Genomic DNA, 15174 nt, shown 5'->3' with positions numbered 1-15174 from the left:
CTTCCACTGAGCTCCTTGAAGGCAGACAGATTCCTCAGGGAGCTGCAGACCTGCAAATAATAAAATAAGGCCCAAAAATGCTGCAAGATTGTCCATGCAGTACACTCAAGCACCTGAAAGCACACCTCATTAAAAAAGACAGCCCCCAGGCAGCCTTTACATTTTTGATGAAACCTCATCCAAGGGCGGGATGAAAGAAATACCTGGGGACTTTTTTATGAGGTATGCTTTCAGGAGCTTGAGTGTGCTGCATGGACATCTTTTGCAGATTTCTTTGTGCTTTATTTTTTTATTTGCAGGTCTGCAGCTCCCTGAGGAATCTGTCTGCCTTCAGGGAGCTCAGTGGAAGCGCTCACCCATGCCCACGGTGACATGATCGCCTGTCCTCTTCCCGACCCCACCCCGGCAGTGCTGAGCATTTCAGCGTGCGTTTTATGCTGGCTGACCGTTAATTGGGCAGCCAGTGTGAAATCGCGGTCGGGGGCCTGTTTCCCACCGATCTCACACGCCCAACGAGGGAAAAATTCAGGCCATGGTGTAATTTGATTTGATCCTGGGAGCTACATGAACAGTGTTTTCTTGTCTATTAATATAGGTTTCATAAGAAACAGAAGCAAGAGTAGGTCATTCGGCACCTTGAGCTTTCTCCACCATTCAATATGATCATGGCTGATCATTTCCCTCAACTCCACCTCCCCACACTAGACCCTTAGCATTCAAAACTCTATTGACCTATGTCTTAAATATACTCAACAACTGGGGTAGAGAATTCCAAGGATCCCCGTCTAATGTCTACTATTGGTATATAAATGGCATGGTTACATAACTTAATAAATTTGTACATGGACGATGGGTCTGCAGTTCCTTACTTTTACTGGCCACCTCATTAGGGTTAGGGATTTGTATAGAGAATACCAAGAGATATAAACAGCAGCAGTTGAGTGCTACCAGAACATTACTTCAGCATGCATGTTTAAATCAGTACTATTCAGAACATCCCTCCAAATTTGAATAATGATGCAGTCCTTTAGAACTTGATATTTAAACCACAATGCTTGTTTTTCAGTTCTGAGCACAAACATGGAAAATGCAGCTGATGTAAAAACGTACTTTCAGTCATTCCCATTTGTTCTTTCTGCTCAACTGTATCATTGTATTTGCTGACTGTGGAAGATCAGCCAGAATATAGTTTACACATTTTTGCTTTCAAAGTTACCTCAGCAAGTGTTGGAATTCATGCAGCCCCCTGTCCTAATAGTTATACGAACGGACACTGGTAACTTTTTTTAAAATAGTTATCCTGGGGATTTCATTCTCAGTAATTTTGCATTGGAGGGACACAATTTCTGGAAGTTATAAATACAATCACACACATAGCAGCTATAGGCTGTTATGCTGGGAAAGTGCATGATGTAATTTTAATCATTTGTAAGTTTTGTTTTTTTTATATATTTTCTGTTGCAGGCCTTATTTCCATCAGTAAACATTTAGCTCAAGGGAAACCCAAGAAAATACCTGAAGGACTTCAAAAAGGTTTTGGAGCAATTTTGTTAGTAGCTGGTTCTGGCTGCCCATTTTGACTTGAGTTTCTAACAGGGTGGAACTAGCTCCTAATCTCTCTGTCAAGATGCAATCTTAGCACTATGCTGTGGTGACTGACCTCCAACAACCACCCACAACCATCTTCCTTTGGGCTAGGTATGACTCCAACCAGTGGAGAGCTTTCCCCCTGATTCCCATTGACTCCAGTTTTGCTAGGGCTCCTTGGTGCCACACTCGGTCAAATGCAGCCTTGATGTCAAGGGCAGTCACTCTCACCTCGCCTCGGGAGTTCAGCTCTTTTGTCCATGTTTGGACCAAGGCTGTAATAAGGTCAGGAGCTGAGTGGCCCTGGCAGAACCCAAACTGGGCGTCAGTGAGCAGGTTATTGCTAAGCAAGTGCCACTTGATAGCACTGTTGATGATCCCTTCCAACACATTACTGATGACCGAGAGTAGACTGATGGGGTGGTAATCGACCAGATTGGATTTGTCCTACTATTGCTGGAATGTTGTCAGGGCCCATAGCCTTTGCAGTATCCAGTGCATTCAACCGTTTCTTGATATCACATGGAGTGAATCGAATTGGCTGAATACTGTCATGCATGATGCTAGGGACCTCCGGAGGAGGCTGAGATGGATCATCCACTTGTTGCTTCCGGCTGAAGATTGTAGCAATGCTTCAGCCTTATCTTTTGCACTGATGTGCTGGGCTCCTCCATCATTGAGGATGGTGATATTTGTGGAGCCTCCTCCTCCAGTGAGCTGTTTAATTGTCCACCACCATTCACGACTGGATGTGGCAGGACTGCAGAGCTTAGATCTGATCTGTTGGTTGTGGGATCGCTTAGCCCTGTCTATCACTTGCTGCGTATGCTGTCTGGGACGCAAGTAGTCCTGTGTTATAGCTTCACCAGGTTGACATCTCATTTTTAGGTATGCCTGGTGCTGCTCCTGGCATGCCCTCCTGCATCCTTCATTGAACCAGGTTTGGTGATAATGGTAGAGTGGGGGATATGCCAGGCCATGAGGTTACAGATTGTGTTCGACTACAATTCTGCTGCTGCTGATGGCCCACAGCGCCTCATGGATGCCCAGTCTTGAGTTGCTAGATATGTTCAAAATCTATCTTATTTAGCACAGTGGTAGTGCCACACAGCATGATGGAGGGTATCCTCAATGTGAAGGCGGGACTTTGTCTCCACAATGACTGTGGTGGTGACTCCTACCGATACTGTCATGGACAGATGCATCTGTGACAGGCAGGTTGGAGAGGATGAGGTCAAGTATGTTTTCCCTTCTTGTTGGTTCCCTCACCACCAGCCGCAGATCCAGTCTAGCAGCTATGTCCTTTAGGACTCAGCCAGCTCGGTCAGTAGTGGTGCTACTGAGCCACGGTGGATATTTAAGTCCCCCACCCAGAGTACATTCTGCACCATCCGTGCTTCCTCCAAGTGGTGTTCAACATGGCGGAGCATTGATTCATCAGTTGAGGGAGGACGGTATGTGGTAATCAGCAGGAAGTTTCCTTACCCATGTTTGACCTGATGCAAGAGTCGATGTTGAGGACTCCCAGGGCAACTCCCTCCTGACTGTATACCACTGTGCCGCCACCTCTGCTGGGCCTGTCCTGTCGGTGGGACAGGACATACCTAGAGATGGTGATGGTGTCTGGGACATTATCTGTAAATATGATTCTGTGGCTATGACTATGTCAGGCTGTTGCTTGACTAGTCTGTGAGACAGCTCTCCCAATTTTGGCACTAGCCCCCAGATGTTAATAAGGAGGACTTTGCAGGGTTGAGCTTGCCATTGTCGTTTCCGGTGCCGAGGTCGATGCCAAGTGGTCCGTCTGGTTTCTTTCCTTTTTTGTGACTTTGTGGTGGTTTGTTACAACTGAGTGGCTTGCTAGGACATTTCAGAGGACATTTAAGAGTCAACCACATTGCTGTGGGTCAGGAGTCACATGTAGGCCAACAGATTTCCTTCCCTAAAGGGCATTAGTGAACCAGATGGGTTTTTACAACAATTGACAGTAGTTTCATGGTCATCATCATTTAACTCCAGATTTTATTGAATTTAAATTCCACCATCTGCCGTGGTGGGATTTGAACCCGGGTCCCCAGAGCATTACCCTGGGTCTCTGGATCACTTGGTCCAGAATACCAAACCATCCCCTCCCCTCTACTACACCAATCAATGTTTTTTTTTCACTTTTCACAGTTTATTTTTAACAAAACACTTACAATTTAGTTTTTATCAACGTTAACTGTCTGCAGACCTTTGTAGGATGTGACAGGAACATAAGTTACCAATGTGTAGAATTTGTTAGGAGAGTCCTCATCCTCATTGCATTTCCTGGATAAACGCACACGAATGCGATATGGAACATTCCTTACACCTTTAACCAAAACAGCCTTGTTCAAACGAGTATCAGTGCAGACATCTGGAGTACCCATCTCCTTCATGGCAAATTTACAGATCTCCTTAATGGCACGAGGAGCGCGTCTCTTAAAACCCACACCATGGATACGCTTGTGCACATTTATTGTATATTCCCTGGTAACCACCTCATTGATGGCAGAACGGCCCTTCTTTCTCTCTCCACCTTTCTTAGCAGGAACCATCTTGTTGCATTCTTTACCTCTAGCCAGAGAGATTCCGTCCTTGATCTCTCTGGAGCATCCTCTCTCTTCAATACTGTAATGCCATTTTTAATCAATATTGCCAATCACCCATCCCCACTCCGCCACCATCTGCTTTTCTTCCTTTCCTGTCTCTCCCAAAAAACCTTGTACTCAGGAATATTCAATGCCCAGTCCTGCCCTTCTTTGAGCCTGGTCTCTGTTATCGCAATAATATCATAATTCCATTAATCAACCTATACCTGCAGTTCACCAATCTTATTAACCACACTCCGTGCATTCACATACATGCACATTAGCCCTGATTTAGGCTATTTTACTTTCCCCGGTATCCTGACCCCATCTAAAGACTTACTATTGCCTATTCTAATTCTATCAAACTCTCCAAGTATGCTATCTACCTTGATACTAGTCTCTGATATGTCCTTATTATCAGTTGATACTTCACTACTTCCCACTGCCAGTTGTTTTCCTCTGCACTCTGAATGCCCCCTTGGGTTCCCATCCCCCTGCCAATCTAGTTTAAACCCTTCCCAACAGTATTAACAAACCTCCCCGCGAGGACACTAGTCCCAGTCCTGTTAAGGTGTAACCCATCCTTATACAGGTCCCACCTGCCCCAGAACCGATCCCAATGCCTCCGAAATCTAAATCCCTCCCTCCTGCTCCATTTCTCCAGCACGTGTTGAACTGCTCAATCTTCCTATTGCTATGCTCACTAGCATGTGGCACTGGGAGTACAGAGATTACTGCTCTTGAGGTCCTGCTTTTTAATTCCCTTCCTAGCTCCCTAAAATCTGCCCTCAGGACCTCTCCCTTTTCCTACCTATGTCATTGGCCCCAATGTGGACTATGACTTCTGGCTGCTCGCCCTCCCCCAAAATAACGTCCTGCAGCTGCTCTGTGACATCTTTTACCCTGGCACCAGCAAGGCAACATACCATCCTGGAGTCACGTCTATGGCTGCAGAAAACCTGTCTGCTCCTCTAACTATGGAATCTGCTACCATTATAATACTTCCACTCTTCCTCCTCCCCTCCTGTGCCGCTGAGCCACCTGTGGTGCCACGATCTTGGCCCTTGCTACAGTCCCTCCGAGGAACCATCTCGCTCACCAGTATCCAAAATAGAAAAGCGGTTAGAGAGTGAGGTAGCCTTGGGGGATTCCTGCACTACCTGCCTGTTTCTCTTAGATACCCTGGCAGTCACCCATTCCCTCTCAGCCTGTGTACTTCTTAGCTACGGTGTGACCACCTCTCTAAACATACTATGCATGTAATCCTTAGCCTTGCGGATGCACCGCAGTGACTCCAGCCGCCACTCAAGTTCCACAACCCAGAACTAAAGTTACTGCAGCTGATGACACTCCAGTTGTTGGCACAGATTTGGTTTTTTCAATCATACTAATTTCTGTTGCTCAACAACAAAAATGGAAGTGAACAAATGTGGCAGAATAGATTAGAATCCAGTCTACAGTATCTTCATTCTTCAGAAAATCCCAGCCATAGAAGGCTACTCAACAGAGGTCACATGGCAGAGTCAGTCCACATGGCTTTTCACAATTGGCTGTATCCTTTTTTTAAAGAAGTATTTGGTAGCTAAGTTGGAAAAGGCTATTTAATTGTCTATAGCGAGACAATGTGGGTGAGTTGCAATGTTTAATGTGTGCCAGAGGCGTGTTAGCATATTTTGGATAGCTGGAGCCAAGAACTAGAATATCCTTTCAGTTTCTGTGGGAGACAAGTAATTGCAGATGGTGGTTTGCTGCAAAGTACAACAAGAAGAGGTATCAAACCTGCATATGTATGTGCTCGTGTTCACCGAGATCAACCCATTGTGTGACTTCAATTTAGAAATCCCAAAGTAATTTTATGTCTAACCATGAGGGATTGTTGCATTCTCTAATATCCATGCACCACGATGTAGTAAAATTAGTTGGTGGTAGTGAGATATGAGGTAGTAAGTGGGTAATTTTACAAGGCCCATTGCTGGTGTGGAGTCTTGCTAGTGATGTGTGGGTCAGATAAGTGGGGCTATACTATTGGAGCTCAATCTCAACTTGCCATTGTATCTAGTGAGACTCCACAGCAGCATCAACCCTTAAATATTTGAGCAGTTCTGATAATGAAACCTGATTAAAGCTCAGTTAGGTAAGAATATTGTCAGGAAACGAAGTCTAGTTGCTGTATTGTATCTAAGCATATTTTTTGCTCTGTCAGTTACCAGCACTGCCAGCTGCAGAGCAAAGTTCCTGTTACGGACAGGAGAGAGATTAATTTAAACAGCCCTGATTTCTCCTCTCACTACCAGTCCGTAAACAAAAAGGTGTTTTTGATTTCTGATTTCCCCCTTTGTAAGTGGTGGTGTTTTTCCCCAACTCTTCAGTTTTGGAGTAATCCAATCCTCTATTAATAACCCCACAGCAAACTCAGGATAACATAAGAAGGTTGGTTTATTTTACACACACACACAACACAGGAAAGAGGTTTTGCAACAAATACCCCTTTTTTGCACTCATACAATAAAAGAGGGATAAGGGAAAGAAAAGGCTACAGGGCAAACCCACAATAAAGATAAGAGTTATGGTTTCATATGAGTCCAGAATCCAGAATCAAAAGTCCAATGGTGTATCCCTTTAGAGGTTAGCAGGCTGAAACTGTTGCAGGGTGATTCAACTTTCCAGAAACGAGGACTTCCCCAATGAAAGAAGGCACGTAGAGATGAATTAGTCTTGTAGGCACTGATACAGGAGTTCCAATGTTCCAGTAGTTCACAGTGTAGATTAGGGCCAGGCACTTCACCTGGACAGAGCTCTTTCTGCTGCTACCTGTTGGATGGTAAAATGGTAGACTGTCTGGGTTCAGTTCCACGGGGTAATATTACAGGCTCTAGCAGCTTGGGGGAGGTAATGTGACAGACCTCCAGCTGGACCAGATGGATTACACCCCAGAGTTCTGAAGGAGATAGCTGAAGAGATAGTGGAGGCATTAGTGGTGATCTTTCAGGAATCACTGGAGTCAGGGAGGGTCCCAGAGGACTGGAAAATCGCTAATGTAACCCCCCTTTTTAAGAAGGGAATGAGGCAAAAGACGGGAAATTACAGGCCGATTAGCCTGACCTCGGTCGTTGGTAAGATTTTAGAGTCCATTATTAAGGATGAGATTTCAGAATACTTGGAAGTGCATGGTAAAATCGGGCAAAGTCAGCATGGTTTCATCAAGGGGAGGTCATGCCTGACAAATCTGTTAGAATTCTTTGAGGAGGTAACGAGTAGGTTAGACAAAGGAGAGCCAATGGATGTTATCTACTTGGACTTCCAGAAGGCCTTTGACAAGGTGCCGCACAGGAGGCTGCTCAGTAAGATAAGAGCCCATGGTGTTAGAGGCAAGGTACTAGCATGGATAGAAGATTGGCTGTCTGGCAGGAGGCAGAGAGTGGGGATAAGGGGGTCCTTCTCAGGATGGCAGCCGGTGACTAGTGGAGTTCCGCAGGGGTCAGTGTTGGGACCACAACTTTTCACTTTATACATTAATGATCTAGATGAAGGAACTGAGGGCATTCTGGCTAAGTTTGCAGATGGTACAAAGATAGGTGGAGGGACAGGTAGTATTGAGGAGGCGGGGAGGCTGCAGAAGGATTTGGACAGGTTAGGAGAATGGGCAAAGAAATAGCAGATGGAATACAACGTGGGGAAATGTGAGGTCATGCACTTTGGTAGGAAGAATAGAGGCATAGACTATTTTCTAAATGGGGAGAGAATTCAGAAATCTGGAGTGCAAAGGGACTTGGGAGTCCTAGTCCAGGATTCTCTTAAGGTTAACTTGCAGGTTGAGTCAGTAGTTAAGAAGGCAAATGCAATGTTGGCATTTATTTTGAGAGGACTAGAATATAAAAGCAGGGATGTGCTGCTGAGGCTTTATAAGGCTCTGGTCAGACCACATTTAGAATATTGTGAGCAATTTTGGGCCCCGTACCTCAGGAAGGATGTTCTGGCCCTGGAGAGGGTCCAGAGGAGGTTCACGAGAATGATCCCAGGACTGAAAGGCTTAACATATGAGGAACGTTTGAGGACTCTGGGTCTATACTCGATGGAGTTTAGAAGGATGAGGGGGGATTTGATTGAAACTTACAGAATACTGAAAGGCCTGGATAGAGTGGACGTGGGGAAGATGTTTCCATTAGTAGGAGAGACTCGGACCCGAGGGCACAGCCTCAGAGTAAAGGGAAGACCTTTTAGAACAGAGATGAGGAGAAACTTCTTTAGCCAGAGAGTGGTGAATCTATGGAATTCACTGCCACAGAAGGCTGTGGAGGCCAGGTCATTGAGTGTATTTAAGACCGAGATAGATAGGTTCTTGATTGGTAAGGGGATCAAAGGTCACGGGGAGAAGACGGGAGAATGGGGTTGAGAAACTTATCAGCCATGATTGAATGGCGGAGCAGACTCGATGGGCCGAATGGCCTAATTCCTGCTCCTATGTCTTATGGTCTTCTACTGGATGTTGGACACAGGATGTATTTTCACAGGTCTGGGATCTTGAGGTGTTTAATGGAGGAGTCAGGGTTCCTTTTGTCCTTGCAGACATTCTGTCTCTGTTGGCTGGAGCTCTGCCTTAGAAATGTCAAAGGATGTTGGTACATTTCTTTGGAATTTGATTGTTGGCCGTCACAGAGGGCATTAGCACCTCTTTAAAGATAATGAGATCCCTGCTGGTTTCTGAAGGTTAGAAATTCCTCCGGTACGAGTCATGGCTAGTCAGGGTAAAGCCTTGGTCAATTTTTTCAAAAATGAAATAATTTTACAGAGTAGCCAGGTTGACATAGATATATATTTCCCTTCCTGTCTTCTGGCCGGGACATTCCCTTTACTCTGATGCAGCCACAGCAGAGCCTGCACATACTGGGTGGAATTTTATGGCCCCTTCACGATGGGGACAAGGTTGTAAAGTGCAGTGAGCCATTCAAAACTCCATTGACCACAGCAGGACCGTAAAATCCCACCGGTGTAAAATCCCACTGTGTAAGTGTGACATTTCCACCTCTTGAGGCATCCACCTTGTGACCTTGGAATAAAATTGGTAATTTAAAAATAAATTAAGAAACTCAGCCCCATGTTGGAGGTGGCAGTGCATGACTTATTGCTTGACCAAGCCAGGATTTGGTCGGTAGCAGCGCTTGTCTTAGTGCTTGAATGAGCCAGGGTTTGTCTCGTGGCAGTGCTTGTCTTAGTGACCAGGCAAATCAGTAAGTAGTGATTAGATTATGATAAACATCAGTTTTGTAGGGAGAAGGGAAGAGTGAGTGAAGTAAGAAATTTCACTATTTTGAGGTACTGGCAAAAAATAAATTTGGGTAGAAAAGTCTGATGTGTCTTCATTTTAACAGTAAGGATGTAGGGAGAAGAAGCGTGTAGGATGGAATATTGGAAGCTTGGGAGGAACAGGAAAGGAGAATTTAGAATAGCTGACCATATAGATGAAGAAGGTTGCAGTGGCGAGCGAGAGATTTGAGATGAGGATTAGCTCCTCAATGGCCAGCTTTTGCTTTTATCCTGTCCAGGGCAATATGATGGAAAAGCACCTCGGCGCTCTGGAATGAATGTGGGTTTTGTAGGGCAGAGTTTTTTGTCCCACAGGCGGGCGTGCACCTGACCCAAGCGGGAGTAAAATAGTGTGCGAGGACATCGGGTGAGCATCCCGACATCATCGTGCACTTGCGCAATATTTCGCTTGTTGGGCGCACGTGAGTGCCGGAGCGGCACCCGCCATTAATTAAGCAGCCACTTAAGGTCCTTAACAGTGCAATTGACGGTGATTTTTCATTGCCCATGCGATTTTCTGCTTGTCGCACGGGCAAAACGGGCAGGTGACCAGCCAACGTTTTCACAAACCTCGATAGTTTGCAGGTTGTTGCTTATTGGTACTTGGCAGCTTCATCTCTATTCTGAGCTTCATTCTTAGCATTTCTAGGCTTAATTTCAGGACTCACTGCTGCCTCCAAGCTCCCCGGAAGATTCAGACTGTGTGGACCCTTCCAGGTACCAGACAGCCTTCCCTTACCCTGGGAATGGGGATTGTGGCCTCCTCTGGTGGCACCTCCTCTGAGGAGGAAGAGAGGGGCAGAAGGGAGAGGAGGCCGGGTGTCCCTATTCAGCCTCCAGGGGAGGGACCTGTGGGAGGAGAGGCGCAGGCACAAGGGGTGCAGGGCCAGTGGGAAGTCCAAGATGGAAGGGGCCGCAGAAGACGCCACTATCCTGCTGCCAGGGTTTACAGGCAGCGATGCAGCTACCTCAATATGTCTGAGGTGCAATGCTGAAGGAAGCTCCGCCTCTCGAGGGAGACTGTGGCCTCTGTTTGCCAGATGATTGGCCTTGAGATCAGATGGTTGCACAAGCCAAAACTCTCACCTCTGTACACTGCACTCTTACCTTCGTCTGGCACCCTCGCCTCTCCACGCCCGGTTGCACATGGGGCGTGCTGGCTCTCAAGCTCCAGGGCATCTTGCTCATACCTCGAGAGTGGGGCCTCCGCCGGGCCATGACCTTTCTATATTGTTGTGGGCAGCCTTCTCCTGAAAGGACAGAGGAGCGTTGATTAGTCCACTCTCTACCTGCAGCGCCACTGCAGCCTGGCCAACCCCAGCTGAGGAACACCTTGCAGGGCACATCCAAGTCATGGCCCTCGAGCCACAAGACACTCAGTCCAAGCTGCCAGGGCTCCCTCCCTTGGCCAGCTCGGTCGGTTTCACGGCCGCTCCCGAGCCCGCCCGCCCAACGAAGGGAAAATCCTGCCCATAGAGTTGTTGAAGAAAAGCAGAAAACTGATTTTCATTCGGAACAGTTTTTATTGTGGACTCTCACTCATCAGAATCTGGGTTGAAACTGTCCAGATACTTTTCACATGGGATCCTTACAACTGGCAGAAAGGGGAACCTTCCGTTCCATTATTCTGAGCGTCTGTGTTGCACTTCAAAGAGTCAGAATTTGTTGCAGTTGCAAAACATTCTTTTTAGAGAGCCGAGAGCAGCCACTTTGTTTTGTTTGTATCTTGGGAAGGAGCCAGGGAATTTTAACACCTGGCAAGCTGCATAGAACCTTTTAACCGCTAATTGACCTCAACAAATGTCTATTTTAAACAATTAGACTTTGTAACCTTAAAGGAACAGGCAAGGTTACATATAGTTGAACTTCAATAGCAGAATGTGTTACAGTTACAGTTTAACACTCCTTCCACTTTATCCTCTGACCGACCACGCCAGATTCATTAGTTCAAGGTCTAAGCTGCTTAAAGAATACTTTCCACAGGTTGTATGAGTGAAAAATATGTTTTTCATCTTGTTAATTATTTATTATTTTTGAACTGTTCTTGCACCAGATACAATTTTCTCACCCTGCAACAAGTATACGGATCTATCATACTATAGAATTTCCACACCAATCAAGTGAATATGATTTTTGGCTTACCCAGGTTTGGCGGGAACAAAGGTTCAAATAGATTATTATTCCAGCATGTTGTTATTACATAACAGTGATATCTACTTTTATTTAAGATACATAGACATGTGAATCCTCTAAGTGGGTGGAAAGTCTTTTCAAGTGGGTGGAGTTCAAGGTCAGCACAAGTGGCCGACTAATAATCATGAGACAACTGGGTGAGAACCATGCTCAGCTGTGTCTCCTCTCTACGGTGAAGCCCAGATTGCAGCAGGTTTGTTCCCGACTCATGGGTCTCTCAGCCTCGAGATCCCAGCAAGGTGTGGAGCTGCCGTTCATTCTGTGTCATTTGCCATCGGCTGCAGTCAGAGGCAGGGATGAAGGGAGGGAGGGAGGTGGATGCCTCCAAGGTGCACGGCTGGTGGAGGGCAGTCAACTCATGATTCCAAACCTCCATCCTCCTGGGTGAATGGTCTTGGCTGACAAGGGATCATGTGGTTAGTCTTTCTTTGCTACCAAGGCAATGGTCTCTCTATAGTCTTGAGGGTAATGGAGACAAGTAGAAAAGTGTCCATGTGAGGCTTCTTGCACACGACTCTCATCACCCTGGTCAAAGAGCAATGTCTCCATACGGGTTCATGTATGACCGGGAGGAACACCCATCTCTGGTCCTCCAGGATGTCCTTCACCTGGAAGGGGTGGGGTGGGGAGGCCATGTCTAGACAGAGGCCAGGTGAAGGGCTGAGCACTGGCCTGCTGGCTTTGCAATGGAGAGAAACATGTAAAGGACATGCTCACTAAATGTATCACTTCAATTCATTCACACATCCGCTGAGGTGTCGATGATGCAGGCTGCAGGTAACCCTGCCTTGGGAATGGTTCTTATCCAGATGAGGAGAAGGAGGGCCCATTGCAGGTTGGCACAGGGCCAGGGGGGGAGCAAGGGCCTGAGCAGCAAGAGGTAGCGGGGCCTCTAGAAGGTCAAGAGGCTGGCGAACATGGCCCACTGCAACAGCCAGCCAGCGTGAAAGGCGCGCTGAGAAGCTCAGCGCTGCTGGGGTGGGGGCGGGAGGAGGGTGAGCACAGAAGTCTGAGCATGCGCAGGGGGAACGCGCACTGAAAGCTCCCTGAAGGCAGGGGACTGCCTCAGGGAGCTGAAGAATTTTAAAATGAAAGTTAAAGATTTTGAAAATCAGAAAAAAATGTCCTCACATAGGATTCACTCACATGAACAGAAACATTTTAATTTTTTTAAATTAATGTCAGAAACCTCATCCCGCCCATGGATGAGGTTTCCTAAAAAATCCAAAGGCCGCCTGGCCGATTCGCCCATCCGCCAACTGAAACGTTGGACGGGCAGCAAAAAATACACGTTAATTAATTGATTAATGGCCTTAGTAGGCCTCTTAATTGTCAGCAGGCATGCTGCCGCCGACTCTCGCACGCTCCCACCAACTGAAATATCGCACAAGGGGACACTCACCTGACGTCATTGTGCACTATTTCACGCTCAGGAGTGTCAGGTGCGCACCCACACGCCGAGCAGAAAATCCTGCCCATAATGTAACATAATGTGATAGTGCCATACTGTCGAAATGTCTGTCTCAAGCCAGAACTGTAAATGCAGGAATGGAGGGGAATAAGCAAAAATAAATTGCTCATTTTAGAAGAGGCCTGAAATGTTGTAAAATTTACCAACTTTATGGGGGGGTGGGGGGGGAATGGCAGTGGCTAGAAGAGTTTTGCAGTAGTTTAAATGATGCAATTGTTGTAAATTTTGCTAGTATAGCATTTAGAGGTGTTCAGATGAATGAAATGAGTGTTGGTTTAGTTGTACATATCCATTCATGTTCCCAAATCCTGGATGCTTTGTTGTTAGGTGCAGTGTTTGTTTTACCTTATCTGGGAAATTGTGGTTGGGTCACAATTCTTGCAGCACCTGGAACAGATGATATTTGTCTCCATCTTCGCCTTCATATCAGCCTCTCATTTTCTGTGCTGGGTGTGTTGTGTTGGCGAAGGAGGTTATGCTTTTTTTAACTCTAATATTGAACCCTATAATGTTGGCCCTGTAGCTGTCTTTACTGTGTATCGGTAAATGCCTGTAACACTGAAAAAGTTTAGGATGGTTACATTATCTTCACTTAAATGTTTCCCTTTTATCTGCCCAGTCATTTTAACAGATGAAGAAGTTCAGAGGAAAAAGGAGATGATTTTAAAACGGAAGGAAGAAGAAGCAATAAAGGAGGCTAAGAAACCAAAGTTGTCAGATGAACAAGAAAAACTGATTGTCTTATTGGTTGAGGCCCACCATAAAACGTACGATGTATCATATTCGGACTTCACCCAGTTCAGAGTATGTATCTGGGCCAAGAACAGGCACACTGCAAAAATTGTAATTGCTCACAGCGTAAATATGTTTTTGACAGATATAAGGAAAGAGATAACAGGCAGAATCTGTAGGGACTCGACATCGAACTGTCTACAGTATTTCCACACTCAGGCATTACACACTGACCAGGAGGGTTGAGTTTGGAGGAGGCAAGCCTTGAAATCTTATTAAAGATAGTTTTGCGTGCTGTAACAATATCCGTAAAGATCGTTAACGTTTAAAGAGAAATTTGAATTACCAGTGGCCAACTGAAAGTAATTTTGCCTCAAGATTTCATGTTTTTAAATAAAAACAAGCTTTACTGTATACAAAAAAAATAAACAAAGCAAGCAGTACTGATTTAACACTATAGTTTGTCAAGACTTAAAGTATTAACCCAGTTCCCCTTTTACTCCTTAATTCTGCCCAAGAATTTCATTATATATTACAAGATCTTAAGGATTCCTTCACTTCTCCTTTTGGAATTCAAACCAAGCATGCTGCAGTTCTCCAGAATTCACTTTAATTTCTCCTCAGTGTTCAGTTATTCTCCAAGGTAGAAATTTTCATGGAATCCTTCTATTAACTCTTGGTTAAGCAATCCCACAACTGTTCTTTAAAGCCTCATAACTGTGGTCTTCTCAGCTCAAGCTTGGGCCTCACTGTATTTGTGCTCAGTGATTTAAAAATCAGAAGCACCCTGGTTCCTAATGGTGTCTCTCTCTCTCTCTCTCTCCCCTTCACCTCTGACTCCCCCCTCCTCTCTCTCTGTCCCCTATCTCTCTCTCTCTCTCTCTCCTATCTCTCTGTCTCTCCTCTCTTTTTCTCTCTCCTCTTTCTCTCTGTTCTCTCCTTCCTCCCTCTCTCTCTCTCCCCTTCTCTCCCTCCTCTCTCTCTCTTCCCCTCTCCTCTCTCTCAAAAAATACTTAACTGCTGGCTACCTGCTTCTGTAAGCAAAACACAGATAAATAAACAAATGAACCTTCCTCGCTCCCACAGCCCATTTCAATGGAAAATTCCATATTTAGATGTTCCAAATAGAAATGTTAATTAACTATCGTTTATCTTCAAAACAAACCCTTTGATTCTGTGACCTCTATTACTAATTTATATCTCTAATGGAGTTATCAACGCACTTCTCCAGTCTTGCTGGTCCCACTAAGAAACTCCCTTATTTACAAAGGTGCT

The 15174-nt window shown here is 45.6% G+C and overlaps 1 protein-coding gene and 1 pseudogene across 1 annotated transcript in view; one reads left to right on the top strand and one right to left on the bottom strand.

Moving 5' to 3' along the window:
• LOC144672655 (vitamin D3 receptor-like) overlaps positions 1–15174 on the top strand; it is a 243667-nt gene that overhangs the window by 187056 nt on the left and 41437 nt on the right. Inside the window, exon 10 of the mRNA XM_078534531.1 lies at positions 13787–13971. Within this exon, the coding sequence (XP_078390657.1) occupies positions 13787–13971 (185 nt within the window). The remainder of the gene's footprint in view (positions 1–13786; positions 13972–15174) is intronic.
• LOC144672656 (large ribosomal subunit protein eL31 pseudogene) lies at positions 3774–4166 on the bottom strand (annotated as a pseudogene).

The sequence above is a fragment of the Cetorhinus maximus genome, chromosome X (assembly GCF_964194155.1).
Source record: "Cetorhinus maximus chromosome X, sCetMax3.hap1.1, whole genome shotgun sequence".
NCBI lineage: Eukaryota > Metazoa > Chordata > Chondrichthyes > Lamniformes > Cetorhinidae > Cetorhinus > Cetorhinus maximus.
Note: the sequence above shows the minus strand (reverse complement) of the source record. Positions and strands in the feature narration are given on the sequence as shown.